General features: G+C 41.7%; 1 protein-coding gene, 1 long non-coding RNA gene and 1 pseudogene across 2 annotated transcripts in view; 2 read left to right on the top strand and 1 right to left on the bottom strand.

Annotated features, from left to right (window-relative positions):
• Nucleotides 1-941, bottom strand: LOC142091650 (olfactory receptor 5AR1-like; annotated as a pseudogene).
• A 5,316-nt stretch (nt 942-6,257) lies between these two features.
• On the top strand, nt 6,258-7,193 carry LOC142092058 (olfactory receptor 4N5-like). Its single transcript, XM_075171796.1, has one exon. It carries the CDS (start codon nt 6,258-6,260, stop codon nt 7,191-7,193), a length of 936 nt encoding a protein of 311 aa, XP_075027897.1.
• A 4,640-nt stretch (nt 7,194-11,833) lies between these two features.
• LOC142092059 (uncharacterized) overlaps nt 11,834-19,853 on the top strand; it is a 79,954-nt gene continuing 71,934 nt past the window's right edge. Inside the window, exon 1 of the long non-coding RNA XR_012676945.1 lies at nt 11,834-11,896. This is a non-coding gene — a long non-coding RNA (uncharacterized LOC142092059). The remainder of the gene's footprint in view (nt 11,897-19,853) is intronic.

Here is a 19,853-nt window from a genome sequence, read left to right as displayed (position 1 = left end):
TTAATGAATGTATTTGCCAATAGCTTTTCTCAAATCTTCTTTAAACTTCTTGTTTCTTAAACTGTAGATGAGGGGATTGAACATAGGAGTCAGAATAGTATAAAAAGCAGATAAAACTTTGTTTAACTCTCTAAGGGCTTTAGTTTTGGGCAATGTGTAGACAGCAATTAGGGTTCCATAGAAAACTGTGGGTACAATGAGGTGGGAGGAGCAAGGAGAGAAAGACTTTTGCCTCCCTATGCTGGAACGGATTTTCAGGATAGCAGTGTTATACTAATATAGGTTGCCAGGGTTAAAAGAAATGGAGGCATGGTGCCTGCAGAGGCTAAAACCGACATTACCAATTCTGTTTTGTGGGTTTCATTGCAGGAGAGCAATAATAATGGTGTATAATCACAAAAGAAATGGTCAATTTCATTGGGCCCACAGAAAGTCAGCCATGATGCATATAGTGTAGTACAGATGCTAGCCAGAAATCCACAAAACCAGGATCCAGCTGGTAGAAGGATGCAGGATCTGACATTCATAAGCGTTGTATAATGCAAGGATTTGCATATTGCTAAATAACAGTCATAAGATATTACAGATAAAAGGTAACACTCAGCACATGTCAAGGAAGCAAAGAAATAAAATTGCAAGAGACAGCTGTTAAATGAGATTGTGTTTTCCCTTGTCAGGGAGTTGACCAGCATCTCGGGTAAGATGTTTGAAGTGTAGCAGGTCTCCAAGCAGGACAAGTTCCCCAGGAAGAAGTACATAGGTGTATGTAGATGCTGATCTATCACAACCAGAAGAACAATGACTATGTTCTCAATTATGGTCACAAAGTAGATTAATTGAAAAAACAGAAAGGGAAAAATCTGTAGTTTAGGGAGATTCCCAAACCCCAAGAGGATGAATTCTATGAGGGATGTCTGATTTTCTTGTTTTGTGTCTGCCATAAACCCACCAAGCTCTGTAATAAAATTGTTAAAATGCACAAGTAGAATTAAACATACATTAAATGTTCCTACATTATATTATTTATCTCTTTTTCAGTCTGAAAGTTGATTTGCAATCTTGCAGTAGAAATGATTTAGATCACTTACGTTTTGGAGAGTGATTGTGGTGTCAATTTAGATGTCCCTGAGTCGCTGAGATTTCCACAAAGGGCAGTACAGATTTCACACAAAAGTATTGGAGACTCACATTCTTCTAGTCCAATAATTGGAAGTCAAGAAGGCTGGGGTGTCTAAAATGTCACTAAACATTTCAGTTAAGGTATCCAAACTGCAACTAAAGGTCAATGAAGTAAACAGCTAAATATAAGATTGTTTCTTCAATGTTCAGTTCAACTAAGAGACATCTCCAAATGACAGTTCATTCTAACCCGAAAGTAGGCACTAAAATAGGTCAGATTACTTGTGTTCTACACATTGTTTTTTCATACCACTTAGTGTAAGGAGAGTGTAAATGACCAGCATACATGTACACATTTCCTTACAGATTATTTAAAATCGCACTCAGAATCATTCCTTACAGATGATTTAAACCCAACCTCAGAATCAATACACATTAGCACAAAGATACAAATTATTTGCTGTGATTTGCAAGCTAGGCTATAAGAGTTAAATTTCTTGTACGCTTAGTAGAATTTGACAATTTGAATTCCCTATAATATTTGGAAAATATTCTAGACTAAAATGTCACAAAAAGACCCATAAATTACAAAGAAAGTTTTGCAACTATTTAATTAAATTATCTGTGAATAAGGTGAAATACAGTTCCTAAATATCTATGTCCAGTGGCAATTTAGAGACACTAAGATATATAAGACATCTGTACAAATGATCTGACAAATATGACACAGAACCCATGGAAGATTTTCTGCTTCCTGGAGCAGCTGCTGGGGGCCAAGTGAGATATTCTAAGATATCTAAAATTAATGAATCTAAACAAAAGTATCATAATCTACAGAATTAATCCCATCCTGAAATTATTTTTTTTGTGAAATAAATAAGTAAGTAAGTAAGCAAATAGATTTATCTGAAAAAATGTTCTTAGCTGCTTTCCCTTACTAAGGACAATTCAAAATTTCACATGGTGAACAAAATTTTGAAAAGACCATAAAAAAGAAAGATCTTCAGTTCATACAGTACAATAAAAACAGTTTTGGGAATTTGTAAGCAGTCAAGAAAACAAATTTTCCTTTCTTGATCAACCCTTGTCTAGCAATCATTGAAAAACCAAATATTTAACAGTTATGACATAATTTTGCAATTCCTTCCTTCTTTTCTTTCACTTACTTTAACAAAGTTATTTAATATTGTAATTTTAGTATTACATAGAAGCTCCAAACAGAAACCAAACAACCACTAAGGAGTAATACACAGACTCAGAATGAGAGTGAACATTTTTTTAGTGTTCCAAGGACATAATCTTGTAAAAAAATCCTTCATAAATGTCTTTGTTTTGTTCACAAATGAGAAAAAATGGAAAATTTGCATTGGCATGTTTTTCTTTCCTTCAGATGTCTTTTTGCTGAGACTCCCTTACTTAATGTTAGAGACCTAACACTGAGAAGACTATAAAAAATATTAATTCACTGACAGTCCGTGGAGGAGAAAAAAGAAAATGAGTCACTGCATTCTTAACATCGTTGTCATAGAAGGACAATGTATAATACACTTCTAAGTGTCTATTTTTCTCTGCCAATTAATGCAGGAAGCATAGAAATTTTAGATCTCTGAAACAGAGTGGAATCCCACTTTTGTTTATTTAAAAAAGGAATGTTAGCAAGTATGTTACCTGTTAGAGGAATCTTTTTTAAAATTTAGGGGGTCATCTTCATTCACATCCATAGGAACATTACCCAGGTTGTGCAGCTTCTCACTATACCTCACCACAAAAAGCAAATCCTAAAAAAAGTAAGCAGACATCTGTCTTGAACATTGTAATACAAAGTAATATATGAAGACAGATACATTTTCACTGCAATATCTTTTATTGGAATTTATAATTACCTGTGAGTAAACTTAATTTAATGTTTATTATCAGACAGAAAAATAAGTGAAGCTTTATCTATCTCCACTTTCTCACCTCAAGAATAATAAATATAAAAGGACTACAGTTACAACCAGAAAAACATTGCTTGTCTTTAAGAAATTTTTGCTTCATGTATTGAATATGTAATATTTTTTCATAAAATCATCTCATCCATTTTTGCAGTGTACAGGACCTTTAAAGGAGTAGGTTCAAATTCTGTTGTCCTTTGCTTTTGTTTCTAGAACCCAGATTCATGCCATCCCTCCTGAGGGACTTAATTAAGGCTCCTAACTTGAATGCCGTGTTACTTTGGAGATGAACAACAGCAAAAGTTCATTATAACCACCTGATAAAAGGAACCATTATGTGGTGGAATGCATCTCTCTCTCCATGGATTATGAAGGGAAATCAAGAAATAATTATGTTAAATTTCATCTCACAAGGACTGGGAGTATGTATCTGAATCTAGGTCTCTTGTTGCTAGAACACCTGATATATTGTACATTTCCCTAATTACTCCTTTATTACATTTCATATGGCGGTAAAGTTTTGCAGGATGTGAGAGAAAGAGCAACCTTCAGAACATTAAACTTATTCTCCTATCATATATATTAAGAAAGGCTTGATGAATTACTTTCAGGCAGTGTTTCCACCCCCTCCACTTTGATTGTAGAAACACACACACACAAAAAACCACACACACCCCACAAAAAAAAATTATTGATTTTTAAATGTCTAGGTAAAAGTACGTTGAATATGAAGATACTTAAAGAAACAGAGTACTCATTTTTTGTAATATTTTTAAAGAATGTAAGAATAAAAATGAGTAAATTCTTAGCTATAAACAACTGAATCATAAGCAAGAATCTTTCTGTTCTTTCCTTTCCTTTCTGTCTGTTACACTACCCAAAGGTTTCACGTTCTGCAAATATTTTAGGAAAAGATTACGTAATTGATGGTTTGACAGGTGTCAAAGACAAATGAGATTACCTGGTCTCTGGAACCCTTTTATTATGTCTAATGACAGTACAAGGAAACTGGAATTAAGAATTTATCAGTTTTAAATGTTTACACTTAGAACAGAAATAGCCAATCTCTTTCTTCCGTTCAGGTCTCCAGTAGGTTTGTGATATGATATGTTTCAGAACAACAGCAGTCAGAGCCTTTGTATTATACCTATGGCATTGTATGATTTGGGGCATATTCCTTCCCTTTTTTGTGTCTTTGAGGACAAGAAGACTTAATCTGTATGTGAAGAGTCTGGCGAGTTTTGGAGATAATACAAACACTTTGAATTCCAAACTTCATGCTGAGGCAATGTATGCTGCAGAGTCTGAAATGAATTGTTCGTTTCCCTGATGACCTTGTGCAGGGATGAAGATGCCAGCTGCACCTCTCTGGGCAGTCCTAGTTCTATGATCCAGTGCTGATTTGCTAACAAGCTCCCATTCTGAAATCAAGATGTATCTACATTTCCCTGGGCTCTAGCTTTCTGTTCCTCCCAACTTAGGAGTGGAAAAGATATATCAAAGAGAGCCTGCATATTCAGAAGACAGCATGTTCTTGTGGAGGTTTACTCCATTCCACACAGAGAGTGAGTCTATCCCTGTCCCGTCCCTTCCCTCCCCTCTCCTCTCCTCTCCTCTCCTTCCCTCCCCTCCCCTCTCCTCTCCTCTCCTCTCCTCTCCTCTCCTCTCCTCTCCTCTCCTCTCCTCTCCTCTCCTCTCCTCTCCTCTCCTCTCCTCTCCTCTCCTCTCCTCTCCTCTCCTCTCCTCTCCTCTCCTCTCCTCTCCTCTCCTCTCCTCTCCTTTCCTTTCCTTTCCTTTCCTTTCCTTTCCTTTCCTTTCCTTTCCTTCCCTTCCCTTCCCTTCCCTTCCCTTCCCTTCCCTTCCCTTCCCTTCCCTTCCCTTTCCCTTCCCTTCCCTTCCCTTCCCTTCCCTTCCCTTCCCTTCCCTTCCCTTCCCTTCCCTTCCCTTCCCTTCCCTTCCCTTCCCTTCCCTTCCTTTCCCTTCCCTTCCCTTCCCTTCCCTTCCCTTCCCTTCCCTTCCCTTCCCTTCCCTTCCCTTCCCTTCCCTTCCCTTCCCTTCCCTTCCCTTCCCTTCCCTTCCCTTCCCTTCCCTTCCCTTCCCTTCCCTTCCCTTCCCTTTCCCTTCCCTTCCCTTCCCTTCCCTTCCCTTCCCTTTCCCTTCCCTTCCCTTCTCACTTCCCTTCCCTTCCCTTCCCTTCCCTTCCCTTCCCTTCCCTTCCCTTCCCCTACCAACTACATATTTGGAGAAAAAAAAGCCAGTCAATTAATTAATAAGTTTAATTAATTGTCAATTAAAGTAAGGCAAAACAATCCTAAAGAAGGACTACAACACCAAATTGAGTATGAAGGGTGTGAAATGTATTTCTGTAATTGTAGGGGTGGGATTCAGCTTGAGGTTTTACACATAGGTGTCACAATGTAGACTTGAGCTCATTTCAGTTCAGTTGTCTACCCATTTAGTTCCTTTTCAAATGCTGTGGGGTAACCAAGGCTTTGTATTGGATGGGCAGATAAGAAGCAATTCCAGAGAAGACCTGTGATTTTCTTCAGTGATGACTGGAAACCAGGCAGGATACATTAAGAAAGTTCAGGTGATGCTAGATTCCTTTGTGAGTGCAAACAAGTCAAGCATTTAGTTTAGACTAATTGGTCTATATTTCCTTTATAGTCACTTTATTGTCATTATTGCAAAATAAATAATTGCAAAGAGTCATTCTTCTCCTCCAAAGAGAACTGTCTAAATTAGCTGGGTAATGCCTGTTTCCATTTCCATTGATTTTCTCTCTCATATAGATGACTACATTAGAATCAGAAAGTTACCTTAAAAAGATTTGAAATTAAGATGGTTAAATTTCTAACCTGAATTATTTCTCTGAATACAAGATTAAATATTTGGTCCATTAATCTGTGGGTATATTAAGTATATTGTGCATGCTATTCTCTTATTTACTGTAATAGGGATTGAAATGGGAGTTTGGGATGCATCAGATATTTCTAGGGAAAAGCACTGCGAAACTGTTTCAGATGTCTAACTTTTAATGAGATAAGTAAGAAGCCAGATATTGATTTTAAAAGAAGCCATTTGTGAATTGCTCAGCATTGTATTTTAAATGTCTAGGAAGAATCAATCCTGCATTTTAGACATCCAGTGTGATAGATATATCTCATTTATATTTATTCTATTTTAGGGATGTTTGGAAATGTGATGGAAACAGAAAATAAGACAGAAGTAACAGAATTTGTGCTGCTGGGATTGTCTCAGACGCGTGAAGTGCAACTCGTCCTCTTTTTCCTCTTCCTCCTTTTCTATGTCACTGTCCTTCCAGTAAACATTCTCATCATCCTCACAGTCAGGGGAGATCCACAGCTGGACTCCCCGATGTACTTTTTCCTAGCTAATCTGGCTTTCCTGGATATATGTTACTGTTCTATTACTCCACCTAAAATGCTGGCTGATTTCTTCTCACAACAGAAGACCATCTCTTCTAGAAGCTGCATAGCGCAGCTCTTCTTTCTCCACTTCCTGGGTGGTGCTGAGATCTTCCTGCTCATAGCTATGGCCTTCGACAGATATGTGGCTATCTGTAAGCCTCTTCATTACGCAACCTTAATGAGGAAAATGCTCTGTTGGGTCTTGGTGGGGACAGCATGGGCTGGAGGATTCACACATTCAATCATCCAGGTTGCATTTGTCGTTCATCTTCCCTTCTGTGGCCCCAATGAACTGGACAACTTCTTTTGTGATGTTACACAAGTGATTAAGTTAGCATGTACCAACACTTACATACTGGAGTTTATCATGTTTGTCAACAGTGGCCTAGTCATCTTTATGTGTTTCATTCTTCTGCTGATTTCCTACGGTGTCCTGCTAATCCGTCTGAAAACAGGCATCTCCAGAGGGAAGAGCAAAGCAGCATCTACCTGCACCACCCACATCATTATTGTCTTTGTTATGTTCGGACCAGCTATATACATCTACTGCCGGCCTTTCTGCAGCTTGCCCCTGGACAAGGTGGTGGCTGTGTTCCACACCATGGTTTTTCCCCTCATGAACCCCATGATCTACACCCTGAGGAACAGGGAGATCCTCAGTGCCATGAAACGTTTGTTGCTGCAGTACTTTCTAGGGAGAGGGAAATAGAAGGGAAATGCATTCATAAAGTACAGAATTATAGTATTTTTTTGTATATGGAAGAGTTTTCAAGAGACATTTGTAGGTCCATCAATGGTCCGGAATATTAGTGTAGAGTTACTTTGATAGAACATGGATCCAACATCTACAAAATCATTAAAATATTAGTAATGCCTTTGGAAAAGCTGCAAAAATCCTTATTTCTTACAGACAAATATTGAATGTCATTGCCTGGCTTTGTAAGGACTAAATATTTCTAATGCAGTGAGTGAGAGCATGCACAAAGTAACTCAACAGTATGTGTATAAATATCTATTAACAATTGTATGACAACTCTGGAGTGACTAACAGTTTAATGAGCCACACAAATGCTTAACTAGCTGTGGAAGAATTTTGTAAATAAATGGGTGTAAATATCTGAGGCGTAAAGGAAAAGTTAATCGTACAGCAACATAGTTGTAGGTATGGCTCATTATATCATGTTCAAGTAATGTGCACAACTTCCTTTTGGAGGTTTTACCCAAATATTTACATTATGTTTTCTGTTAAGTATTTCATTAGTGAAGTGCTTACGTTTACATCAAATCTGAAATACCAAGTGGCAGTGCTATGCATAATAAAAATTAAAGTTTGATATATTCTTAGAATTCATGAAGCACAACTATCCAAATACTGGGGAATATAATCAGATCTCACATATAACCATGTCTTGTAGCTGAGATATATCTGGAATTTACACTGAGTTGACCGTACACTGTGCATATTAAACTTTAAGTTGTCTATCATGTCCAGTTCCTTTTAGAAGGGCTAATGCTCAGCTAGTCAGTTCACTGCCTAATACTGACAGCACAGGTTGAAAGATCTGGGTCTGTTTCTTCTACGGAAGAGAAAACTGAGGAGGGCAATTTTCTGAAAATATGGGAATACCAGGACTCACTTCAGACATTTAGAATGTAAAATTTTTTTTCTTTTTTATAGTGGCAGATTCAAAGCCGCTCCCAGCATCTCTTACTGTTTCTCTCATATTTTGGTCTCCTCCAGAAGCTAGGGTGAAATGCAAACATTTTTCCAGGAGGGCTTTGGAAGAAGTAATTTGCCATAGCACAAGCTAACACTCTAATTATTCCCTTCATGACTTAAGCTTTGAGTGCAAATAATGCCAGCAACGCCTAAGGCAAGATGATTTAAACCTTGCCCTGGCTTGCAGATTGCTATAAAACATTGCTGTAGAAGAAGGTAGTGGTTGCTGCTCTTACCCGAGAACTATATGATGACATGCTGTCCCTTTGGATATCCTTCAGTACAGTTTGCCTGAATACGACTGAGGTAACAAAATTGCTTGGGCCAAATCCAGGACCAAGTTCCTCTTGAGCATTGAAGGACCAACAGCTGGTGGACAGGAGAGACCAGCAGTAGAGCCACTGAAGCGCAGAGGAAGGAATTCCAATGAAGATGGTTGCTGTTGAAAGTGCTTTAGAGTATATTTAGGAGTTGAACACTGCTCAGGGATTAAAAATTCCTTCAGAACACAAGGAGGCAAAATGAACATCTAGAAAATGAACACTAAGAAAGAATGTACACCAGATGAATGGATGGAAGTGGGATAGGTGAGGATGAGCAGATGGTTGAGAGGTCAGGGTTATGTATAGAGAACTATGTATGCATATATACATATATGTACAGTTTTGTATAGAGAATAATGGATGTATCAGTAGGTATATAAATGAGTGCATGTGGAGGATGGCTAGAGAAGGATGCAGAGGAAGACAGATGGAGAGATAGAGAAGTAGTAAATGGGATGGCTAGATGGATGCAGATCTTAGGATGGGGACAAGGAAATAGATGGAGGGATTTTTTTTTTAAAAATTAACAGAAAAATTCTGTATGAAGATGGAGGGATGGAGGGAGAAACACAAAGAATGTCTAAGGACATATGATAGTGGGTAGAAGAGATGTAGAGGGATGGATGAATGGCTGGAGGAGATGAACAAATTAATGGACAGATGGATGGAAATAAAACATGTAAGGAATGGAATATAGTGATTATTAGATATGTATAGACTGGTAGGAGAGATACAGTAAGCAAGAAGGGGAATAAGGGGAAAATAATATATAGAATCATAGAACCATAGAATCATTAAGGTTGGAAAAGACCTCTAAGATCATCGAGTCCAACCATCAACCCAACACCACCATGCCCACTAAACCATGTCCCTAAGCACCTCATCTACACGTCTTTTAAATACTTCCAGGGATGGTGACTCCACCACTTCCCTGGGCAGCCTGTTCCAAGGCCTGACCACTCTTTCAGGAAAGAAATTTCTCCTAATGTCCAGCCTAAACCTCCCTTGGCGCAACTTGAGGCCATTTCCTCTCGTCCTATCACTAGTTACTTGAGAGAAGAGAACAACATCCACCTCGCTACAACCTCCTTCCAGGTAGTTGTAGAGCACGATGAGGTCTCCCCTCAGCCTCCTCTTCTCCAGACTAAACAACCCCAGTTCCCTCAGCTGCTCCTCATAAGACTTGTGCTCCAGGCCCTTCACCAGCTTCATTGCCCTTCTCTGGATGCGCTCCAACACCTCCATGCCTTTCTTGTAGTGACGGCCCCAAAACTGAACACAGTATTCGAGGTGCGGCCTCACCAGTGCGAGTACAGGGGCACGATCACCTCACTACTCCTCCTGGCCACACTATTTCTGATACAGGCCAGGATGCTGTTGGCCTTCTTGGCCACCTGGGCACACTGTCGGCTCATGTTCAGCCGGCTGTCAATCAGCACCCCCAGGTCCTTTTCCTCTGGGCAGCTTTCCAGACACTCTTCCCCAAGCCTGTAGCATTGCCTGGGGTTGTTGTGGCCGAAGTGCAGGACCCGGCACTTGGCCTTGTTGAATCTCATACAGTTGGCCTCAGCCCATCGATCCAGCCTGTCCAGGTCCCTCTGCAGAGCCTTCCTACCCTGCAGCAGATCAACACTCCCACCCAACTTGGTGTCAGCTGCAAACTTACTGAGGGAGCACTCGATCCCCTCATCCAGATCGTTGATAAAGATATTGAACAGGACCGGCGCCAGTACTGAGCCCTGGGGAACATCGCTCGTGACCGGCCGCCAACTGGATTTAACTCCGTTGACCACAACTCTCTGGGCTCGGCCGTCCAGCCAGTTTTTTACCCAGTGAAGAGTGTACCTGTCTAGGCCGTGAGCCGCCAGCTTCTCTAGGAGAATGCCGTGGGAGACAGTGTCAAAGGCTTTACTGAAGTCCAGGTAGACCACATCCACAGCCTTTCCCTCATCCACGAGGTGAGTCACCTGGTCATAGAAGGAGATCAGGTTGGTCAAGCAGGACCTGCCTTCCATGAACCCATGCTGGCTGGGCCTGATCCCCTGGTTGCCCCCACCTGGCTCGTGAGCGCCCTCAAAACGAACCGCTCCATAATCTTCGCTGGCACCGAGGTCAGGCTGACCGGCCTGTAGTTCCCCGGATCCTCCTTCTGGCCCTTCCTGTAGATGGGCGTCACATTGGCAAGCCTCCAGTCGTCTGGGACCTCCCCAATTAACCAGGACTGCTGGTAAATGATGGAGAGCAGCTTGGCAAGCTCCTCCGCCAGCTCCCTCAGTACCCTCGGGTGGATCCCATCCGGCCCCATAGACTTGTGAGTGTCCAGGTGGCGTAGCAGGTCATTAATATCTTCCCCTTGGATTATGGGGGGTTTATCCTGCTCGCCGTCCCTGTCTTCCAGCTCAGGGGGCTGAGTACCCTGAGGATAACTGCTCTGACTATTAAAGACTGAGGCAAAGAAGGCGTTAAGTATCTCAGCCTTAGCCTCGTCCTTGGTGGCAATGTTCCCCCTGCATCCAATAAAGGATGGAGATTCTCCTTGGCTCTTCTTTTGTCATTAATATACATGTAAAAGCATTTTTTGTTGTCTCTCACGACAGTGGCCAGGTTGAGTTCTAACTGGGCTCTTGCCTTTCTCATTTCCACTCTGCACAACCTAACGCGATCCCTGTACTCTTCTTGAGTTGCCTGCCCCTTCTTCCAAAGGTGATAAACTCTCCTTTTTTTCTTGAGTCCAGCCAGAGCTCCCTGTTCAGCTAGGCGTGTCGTCTTCCCCACCCGTTCTTCGTATGGCACTTGGGGACAGCCTGCTCCTGCGCCTTTAAGACTTCCTTCTTGAAGAACGTCCAGCCTTCCTGGACCCCTTTGCCCTTCAGGACTGTCTCCCAAGGGAGTCTCTCGACCAGTGTCCTGAGCAGGCCAAAGTCTGCCTTCTGGAAGTCCGTGGTAGCGGTTTTGCTGGCCCCCCTCTTTACTTCACTAAGTATTGAGAATTCTGTCATTTCATGGTCACTAAGCCCAAGCCAGCCTCCAATTGATGCAGTAGGTACAGTCTGTTACAGTACCTCTTATTCCATACTGCTCGCTTCTGTAATTCTAAACAATGAAGACTTGTTGCTTAGGAGTTAGGTAACTAGCAGGTATTGTGTTTGCAGGTGTGTAGCATTGTTAGACCCTAGTAATGATTAACCTTGAAATTAAGAACCATAAATGAACGTGGTCCAGATATGGCTCGGAGACAAACCTCGACCTTATAAGGAAAGAAAGGAACAAGTTCATGAAGAGTTCACTACCCTACCGACCAGCAGAGACCACTCGAGACCCTCAAGAAGACCCTAAAGACTTTAGTGCGCATGTGTCTAGGATGATGTAGTAGTATAATTAGTTCTTGGAAATGTAATGAATATGTAAAAGAGAAACTTAAAATATGTATGAGAAGCATGGATATAAGGAAAGAAAGGTGATTAGACCAAGTGTGCTTGATTTGTGGCAAGTCCACCGAGCACCCAGGCCTGAATAAAACACTATCTCTCCTGAGCGTGTGGAATTGGTTAACTGCATGCTGGGCACGAATCCACTTTTCGGACTACAGTTTTTGGTGACCCAGGTGGGACTGCTGTGAAGCCTTGCCTGGATTGACTTGCCGCCTCTCGATGGGGAGGCACTGCTCTCTGGACTCCAGCGCACACCGACCTTTTGATCAGGGACTCAATGGGCATCCTCCTCAACCAGAGCAGGTGAGCGACTCAACGGTGCAACGCTAAGGTAAATGAGATATTGTTCTGGGGTATAAAATTGTGCATGCATTTGGTAAGGAATTGTGGCCAAAGGTAAAAAGGTATATTCATATGTGGTTGACAGTGACGACTGGAGTATATGAAATTGTGGCGCCAAAGGTAAAAAGGGTATATTCATATACATTTGACAGTGACGACTGGAGTATATGAAATCATGTTTTAGAACGTTCTTTTTGGGCAAAAATATGGGAACTCAATAGTCTAAAGTAACACCTTGCTCTCCCCTTGGATGCATCATAAGACATTGGGGAAAATTTGGAGGAGATCCTTTGAGAAAGGTGAAATTAATTGAGTATTGTACTAAATGGTGGCCAATGTATAAATTGGAAGATGAGATAAAATGGCCAGAATTGGGAACTTTACAATATAGTACTATCTTGCAACTTATGTTATTTTGTGGACAACCAGAGTAAATGGGATGAGGTCCCTTCTGTGGACTTGTTCTTTCCCTTGAGAAATGATCATGAAATTCAGAAGAAATGTAAACTTTTAGACTCAGATTCTAATGTGATGATGATGATGATGGAGGACAAGGAACCAAAAACGCATTGTTGTTCTGCTTGTAGTCTAGGAAAACAGTGTTTAAAACTAGGAGAAGAGGAAGAAGATATACAGATGTTGATGGCACCGAGTAAAAATTAAAGTTTTGAAACTGAAGCAAGGGGAAGTAATCCATTTAGTCCAATAGCTGGCAGAACTAGGACCCAACAGGGATCTGTCTTATTAGCACCCCTTCGTCAGGCTGTGGACCTACGGCGGGAACCAGTGTTTGTGAAGATACCTTTTACTACTTCTGATTTGATGAATTGGAAAGAATTGGCAGGATCATATAGGGAAAATCCTGAAAAGGTGTATACATCTTTTAAGACAATTATTAAAAATCATAATCCATATTGGCAAGATATCCAAATTTTTAAAAATAATATGTTAACTCCTGGAGAAAAGAGGGTGGTATTGGAAAAACACTAATACGGAAAATGAAAGAAAAAAAAATAGGAAACAGAAAGCTGCTATTCTTGTGGCTGCTTTTGTAAATGCCCAAGGATCTGCTGGAGGTAGGGGCAGAGGATATTTGAGAGGTAAAAGCAAAGAGTACTTAAGGGGCAGAGGTAGAGGATGTGGAAATATATTTAAACAGTCTACTCCATTAGGGATCAATCAATGTGCTGCATAAAACAAACAAGGACACTGGAAAAATGAGTGTCCAGAGAATAGGAAAGTTGCTGTGATTCGGTCCCAGCAAATTCCACCTGAAGCTGATCTACTTATGATGGGAGAGGATTCTGAAGGATGGGGACTGGGGGCAGAAAATTATATTCTCCCAGCTGAGCCCCTGGTTCCAGTAAAGCTGGGAAATAAAGTAGTTCATTTTTCAGTGGACACTGGAGCAAAATATTCTGTTATAAATACATGTAAAGGACCAATGAGTAAATTTAATGTATCTATTGTTGGGGTCACGGGAAAGAAAGAGGTAAGGCCTTTGTTGAAACCTTTAAAATGTAAAATTGGAGGAAAAACATTGATGCATGAATTTTTATATATACCGGAATGCACCATGCCTCTCTTAGGATGGGATTTATTGAATAAATTGGGAGCACAAATTAACTTTATAAAAAAGGAAAAATCCAAGTTCATTTTCCTGAAGCTAATGCCTGGCAAGCCCAAGTTTATTTATTACAGACAAACACAGAAGAATCTGAAGAAATACCAGAATAAATTAAAGATGCAGTTTACCCTTTTGTTTGGGCAACGGAGAAACCAGGAAGAGCGAAAAATGTGGAACCGGTAAAAGTTGAATTGAAAATTGAGTTCAACCAGTAAGAAAGAAACAATATTCTATTAGTATAGAAGCCAGAAAAAGTTTGGAACAATAATAAATAATTTTCTCAAATATGGACTTTTAAGAGAATGTACTCTATCCTTCCAGTGAAAAAGCAATTAGTGGTAGACATTCATCCAGTCCATATATGCTGCTAACAACTATCAGTGAATCAAATGCACATTTCTCAGTTTTAGATTTGAAAGATGCTTTCTTTTGTATACCTCTGGAAGAAAACAGCCAAAAGATTTTTGCCTTTGAGTGGGAAGATCTGTCAACTGGGAGGAGAACTCAGCTGTGCTGGACTGTGCTGCCACGAGGATTTAAAAATAGTCCAACCATCTTTGGAGCAGCCTTGACCAAGGAACTGGAACACTGGTCCAGTAAGGAAGATCAAATCACCCTCCTCCAGTGTGTTGATGACATCCTATTGGGAGCAGATACTATTGAGATCTGCAAAGAAAGGACTGTTAGCCTCCTAAACTTATTGGGAATGGCTGGGTACAGGCTGTCAGAAAAGAAAGCACAAATTGCAAAACAAACTGTAATTTAGTTGGGATTTGGGATTTCCCAAGGACAACGAAGATTGGGAAATGATAGGAAAAAAAGGCCATTTGCAAGATGGCACCCCCTCAATCTACAATATCAAGCTCTGTTAGTGGAACAAGATGACATCATTTTGAAGTAAGTGCCATTTTAAATCCTGCTTCTTCAATGTCAAGTGAAAAAGAGAGTGATCCTAATCATGATTGTTTACAAGTTATCAAACAGGTATATGCCAGCAGGCCAGACCTGAGAGATGTCCCTCTGCAGACTCCAGATGAAGAATTATTTACTGATGGAAGCAGCTTTGTTGTGAAAGGAGAAAGGAGGGCTGGCTATGCCGTGGTAACTTTAACCGAAGATCAAGAAGTAAAAGCATTACCTCCAAATACATCCACCCAAAAGGCAAAGATAACAGTTTTGACAAGAGCTTTAGATCCGGCTAAAGGTAAAAGAGTTAATATTTATACAGACTCTAAATATGCTTTTGGAGTTGTTCATGCCCATGGAGCGATATGGAAAGAGCGAGAACTTTGTCTGCCAGTGGCTCACCTATAAACTATGGAACAGAGATTTTAAATTTATTGAAAGCAGTACAAAAAAAACCCAAAGAAGTTGCTGTGATTCATTGTAAAGTGCATCAAAGAGGAAACTCAAAAGTAATACAAAGAAATTGAAAGGCAAATGAAGCTGCCAAGCATGTAGCGCTGAATACCACACCCCAAATTATAATGAAAAAAAAAAAATATAAGTTGGCTGAACTATTACAGTGCAGAAAGAATGATCAAGGATGATGGATTACTTCACATGGACAATGTATAGTAACTCCCGAAATCATGAAGAAATTGATGGTCACAACCCATGCTGAGACACATATGGGAGCAGAAGCAATGATCGAGTCGGTAAAACGATATGCAATAGGGACTAAAATATTATTGATTGCTAAAAGTGTGAGTAATAAATGTGAGATTTGTCTTAGGAACAATCCGAAAATACAAATCCGACCCCCTCGTGCAGAGGTAAGGAAAAGCATAACTCTCCCGATGAGTATTGGCAAATAGATTTTTCAGAATTACCAAGGTGCAGTCAATACCGATATTTATTGGTATTGGTAGGTAACTTCTCTGGATGGCCAGAAGCTTTCCCGTGTCAAACCAACAAAGCAAAAGAGGTAACAAAACACTTCTTAAAAGAAATTATTCCAAGATTTGGAGTCCCTTTAGGGATGTCCTCGGACAGAGGTTGTGGCAGAGGTTATTAAGAGTGTGAGTAAGACACTAAGAAGATCACAATTTAGTAGACAAGTAGAGAGAATGAACCAAACATTAAAAAGACAAATTTCTAAAATATATCAGGAAGCTCAGTTGAAATGGATTGAAGCTTTACCACTTGCCTTGTTAAGAATTATGGTAACCCCGAGAGCTAGAGAAAAAATAAGTCCATTTGAAATTCTGTATGGCAAACCTTATAATGTGTCGTGGTTTAACCTGGCAGGCAGCCAAATACCACGCAGCCACTCACTCACTCCCCCCACCCCCAGCGGGACGGGGAGAGAATCGGAAGGGTAAGAGTGAGAAAAACTCGTGGATTGAGATAAAGACAGTTTAATAGAATAGAAAATGGGAAAATAATAATGATAATGATAAAATATACAAAATGAGTGATGCACAATGCAATTGCTCACCACCTGTGCTGACCGATAACCAAGTAGCGATCGGTACTTCCTGGATCACGCCTACCCTTCATATACTGAGCATGACGTCACATGGTATGGAATACCTCATTAGCCAGCTGGGCTGGCTGTCCTCATTATGTTCCCTCCCATCTTGTGTACCTAGCTCAGTCAGTAGGCATGGGAGCTGTCCTTGGACTAGGAGGGCACTTAGCAACAACTGAAAACATCAGTGTGTTATCAACATTCTCCTCATACTAAATCCAAAACACAGCACTAGGAAGAAATTTAACCCTATCCCAGCCAAAACCAGGACATAATGTCCATCTAACAGGAAGGTTTGAACAAATGCACATAATAGGAGAAAAAAGTGTTAACAGAATATCTCTTGTCTTTGAGTAAAATAGTGAGTTCTTTACACAAATATGTTCTTTCGAGCACACATTTACCCCTGGAATTTCTGGTACTTTCATTCAGTCCAGGAGACCAAATCTACCTGTGAACGTGGAAGGATGACCCCTTTGGAGAAGAGTGGAAAGGACCCTTCCAAGTGTTTAGAAGAAATAAACTCTTGGATTCATTACACCAGAATAAAGAAAATACTTCCTAGACCGTGGACATCTACACCTAAGGAACCATTGAAATTAACTTTAAGGTGTACTTGATGAGTCACCGGAGATGTTGCTGAATTATTTGTGATATTTAAAATATTTATTGTTAGAAAGGAAACCAAATTAATTAGGAATTGTGGGTTTAGGAATAGAAAGTGTGGAGCCTGTTGATATTAGTTACGGCGATCAATAAAGCTGAATTCCAATTTCTATTGCCAAAATGGAATAGAAATCAAAATATCTGGGAACTTTTAACCCGAGAAGTAAATTTTCATGGTTTCCAAATTTAAATTGGCTCAAAGAGTTATTTTTACTTGCAATACTGGTCGTCATCTTAGTTATAATTACTTGTTGTATGATTCAGTGTATGTCTTTTTGTAGACCAAATGCTTATAAGTGAATGGTGTGAGACTCATGATGCTCAACATCATAAATCTCAAAGGGGGGAATTGATGCAGTAGGTACAGTCTGTTACAGTACCTCTTATTCCATACTGCTTGCTCCTTTAATTCTAAACAATGAAGACTTGTTGCTTAGGAGTTAGGTAACTAGCAGATATTGTGTTTGCAGGTGTGTAGCATTGTTAGACCCTAGTAATGATTAACCTTGAAATTAAGAACCATAAATGAACGTGGTCCAGATATGGCTCGGAGACAAACCTCGACCTTATAAGGAAAGAAAGGAACAGGTTCATGAAGAGTTCACTACCCTACCGACCAGCAGAGACCACTCGAGACCCTCAAGAAGACCCTAAAGACTTTAGTACGCATGTGTCTAGGATGATGTAATAGTATAATTAGTTCTCAGAAATTCAATGAATATGTAAAAGAGAAACTTAAAATATGTATGAGAAGCATGGATATAAGGAAAGAAAGGTGATTAGACCAAGTGTGCTTGATTTGTGGCAAGTCCACCGAGCACCCAGGCCTGAATAAACACTATCTCTCCTGAGCGTGTGGAATTGGTTACTTGCACGCTGGGCACGAATCCGCTTTTCAGACAACACGACCACCACATCTCCCACCAGTCCTTTTCTGTTTGTGAACAGCAGGTCAAGCGAGGCACCTCCCCTAGTAGGCTCGCTTACCAGCTGCGTCAGGAAGTTATCTTCCACACTCTCCAGGAACCTCCTCGACTGTTTCCTCTCTGCCGTGTGGTATTTCCAGCAGACATCCGGAAAGGTGCAGTCCCCCACGAGAACAAGGGCTAGCGACTGTGAGACTTCTGCGAGGCTCTGGTAGAATATTTCATCTGCCTCCTCATCTTGGTTAGGTGGTCTATAACAGACTCCCAGCAGGATATCTGCCTTGTTGGCCTTCCCGCTCATCCTTACCCACAAGCACTCGACCTCGTCATCACTACCATTGAGTTCTAGACAGTCAAAGCACTCCCTCACATACAGGGCTACCCCACCGCCTCTCCTTCCTCACCTGTCCCTTCTGAAGAGCTTATAGCCATCCATTGCAGCACTCCAATCGTGAGACTCATCCCACCGTGTTTCCATGATGGCGACCAAGTCATAGCTACCCCGCTGCACAATGGCTTCCAGCTCCTCCTGTTTGCCGCCCATGCTGCGTGCATTGGTGTAGATGCACTTGAGCTGGGCTGCCGATTTCTCCCCCGACATTGGCGTGCTGCCCCTAGGCTCTTCTCTAGTGAGCCTGGTTTTATCCCCTTCCCCCTTCGAACCTGGTTTAAAGCCCTCTCGATGAGCCCCGCCAACTCATAAGCGAGAATCCTTTTCTCCCTGTGAGACAGCTGAACGCTGTCTGTCGCCAGCAAGCCCGGTGCTGTGTAAACGTCCCCATGATCAAAGAAACCAAAATTCTGCTGATGGCACCAGCCCCTAAGCCACATGTTGAGTTTTCCTGTTCCCTTCAGTATTCCTCCCTGCCACCGAAGGGATTGAGGAAAACACTACCTGTGCTCCCGATCCTCCCACCAGTCGCCCCAGTGCCTGAAGTCCCTTTTGATCCCTTTGGGACTTCTCTCTGCAACCTCCTCACTGCCAGCCTGTATAACCAATAGTGGGTAGTAATTGGAGGCCAGTACCAGACTAGGGAGTTTCCTACTAATGTCCTTAACCGGGGCCCAGGGAGGCAGCAGACTTCCCTGTGGGATGGGTCTGGCCGGCAAATTGGGCCCTGCGTCCCCTTCAGAAGGGAATCACCTATGACAATTACCCTCCTTTTTTCCTTAGCGGAGGCAGTCGTAATGCATGGGGCTGACTGCCTTGCCTCGGGCAACCCCCTGGATGGGCCTTCATGTGCATCCTTGTTTGTCTGGCCCTCAAGATACAGAGCCCCGTATCTGTTGTGTAGGGGCAACTGGGAAGGTTGAGGTGAGGGAGGCCGGGCGGCGATTCGCCTGGCGCCCCGAGCAGGGATCTGTGTCCATTCCCCTCCATCACCTGGGTCCCCTCCTTCTGCCTGGTGGCAAGAAGGCAGGGGATCGTCCGCTTCTTGTGGAGCCTCCATGTGCTGCCCTTGCCTCAGGGACGGTAGGGTGCAGCTCCACCAATCTATCTCCCTCTCACATTCCCTGATACTCCTTAACCTCTCCATTTTCTCCTTCAGCTCTGCCACCAGGCTGAGCAGATCATCAACCTGGTCACAGCGCACACAGGCGTCGTCTCTGCTGCCCTCCTGTGCAAGTGACAGGAACGTATGCATAAAGAGAGCAGATGGAAAAGGGGATTGATGGATGGGTGGATGGCTGGGATGAATGTAGGGGTGGATGGTGAAAAGGATCATGTGTAGTAGGGTGGGTAGACTGCCTGTTTGTTCCTTTTTTCCTGATAGAGAAACAAATCAACAACAGAGATAATTAGATCCAGTAAATCTTTTTCTCCCAAGTGCTGGGCATTAGCCTAAACATGGGTTAAGGG

This window comes from Calonectris borealis, chromosome 22, assembly GCF_964195595.1.
Source record: "Calonectris borealis chromosome 22, bCalBor7.hap1.2, whole genome shotgun sequence".
Taxonomy (NCBI): domain Eukaryota; kingdom Metazoa; phylum Chordata; class Aves; order Procellariiformes; family Procellariidae; genus Calonectris; species Calonectris borealis.
The sequence above is the reverse complement of the archived record's forward strand: the minus strand, read 5'-3'. Positions and strand labels throughout refer to the sequence as shown.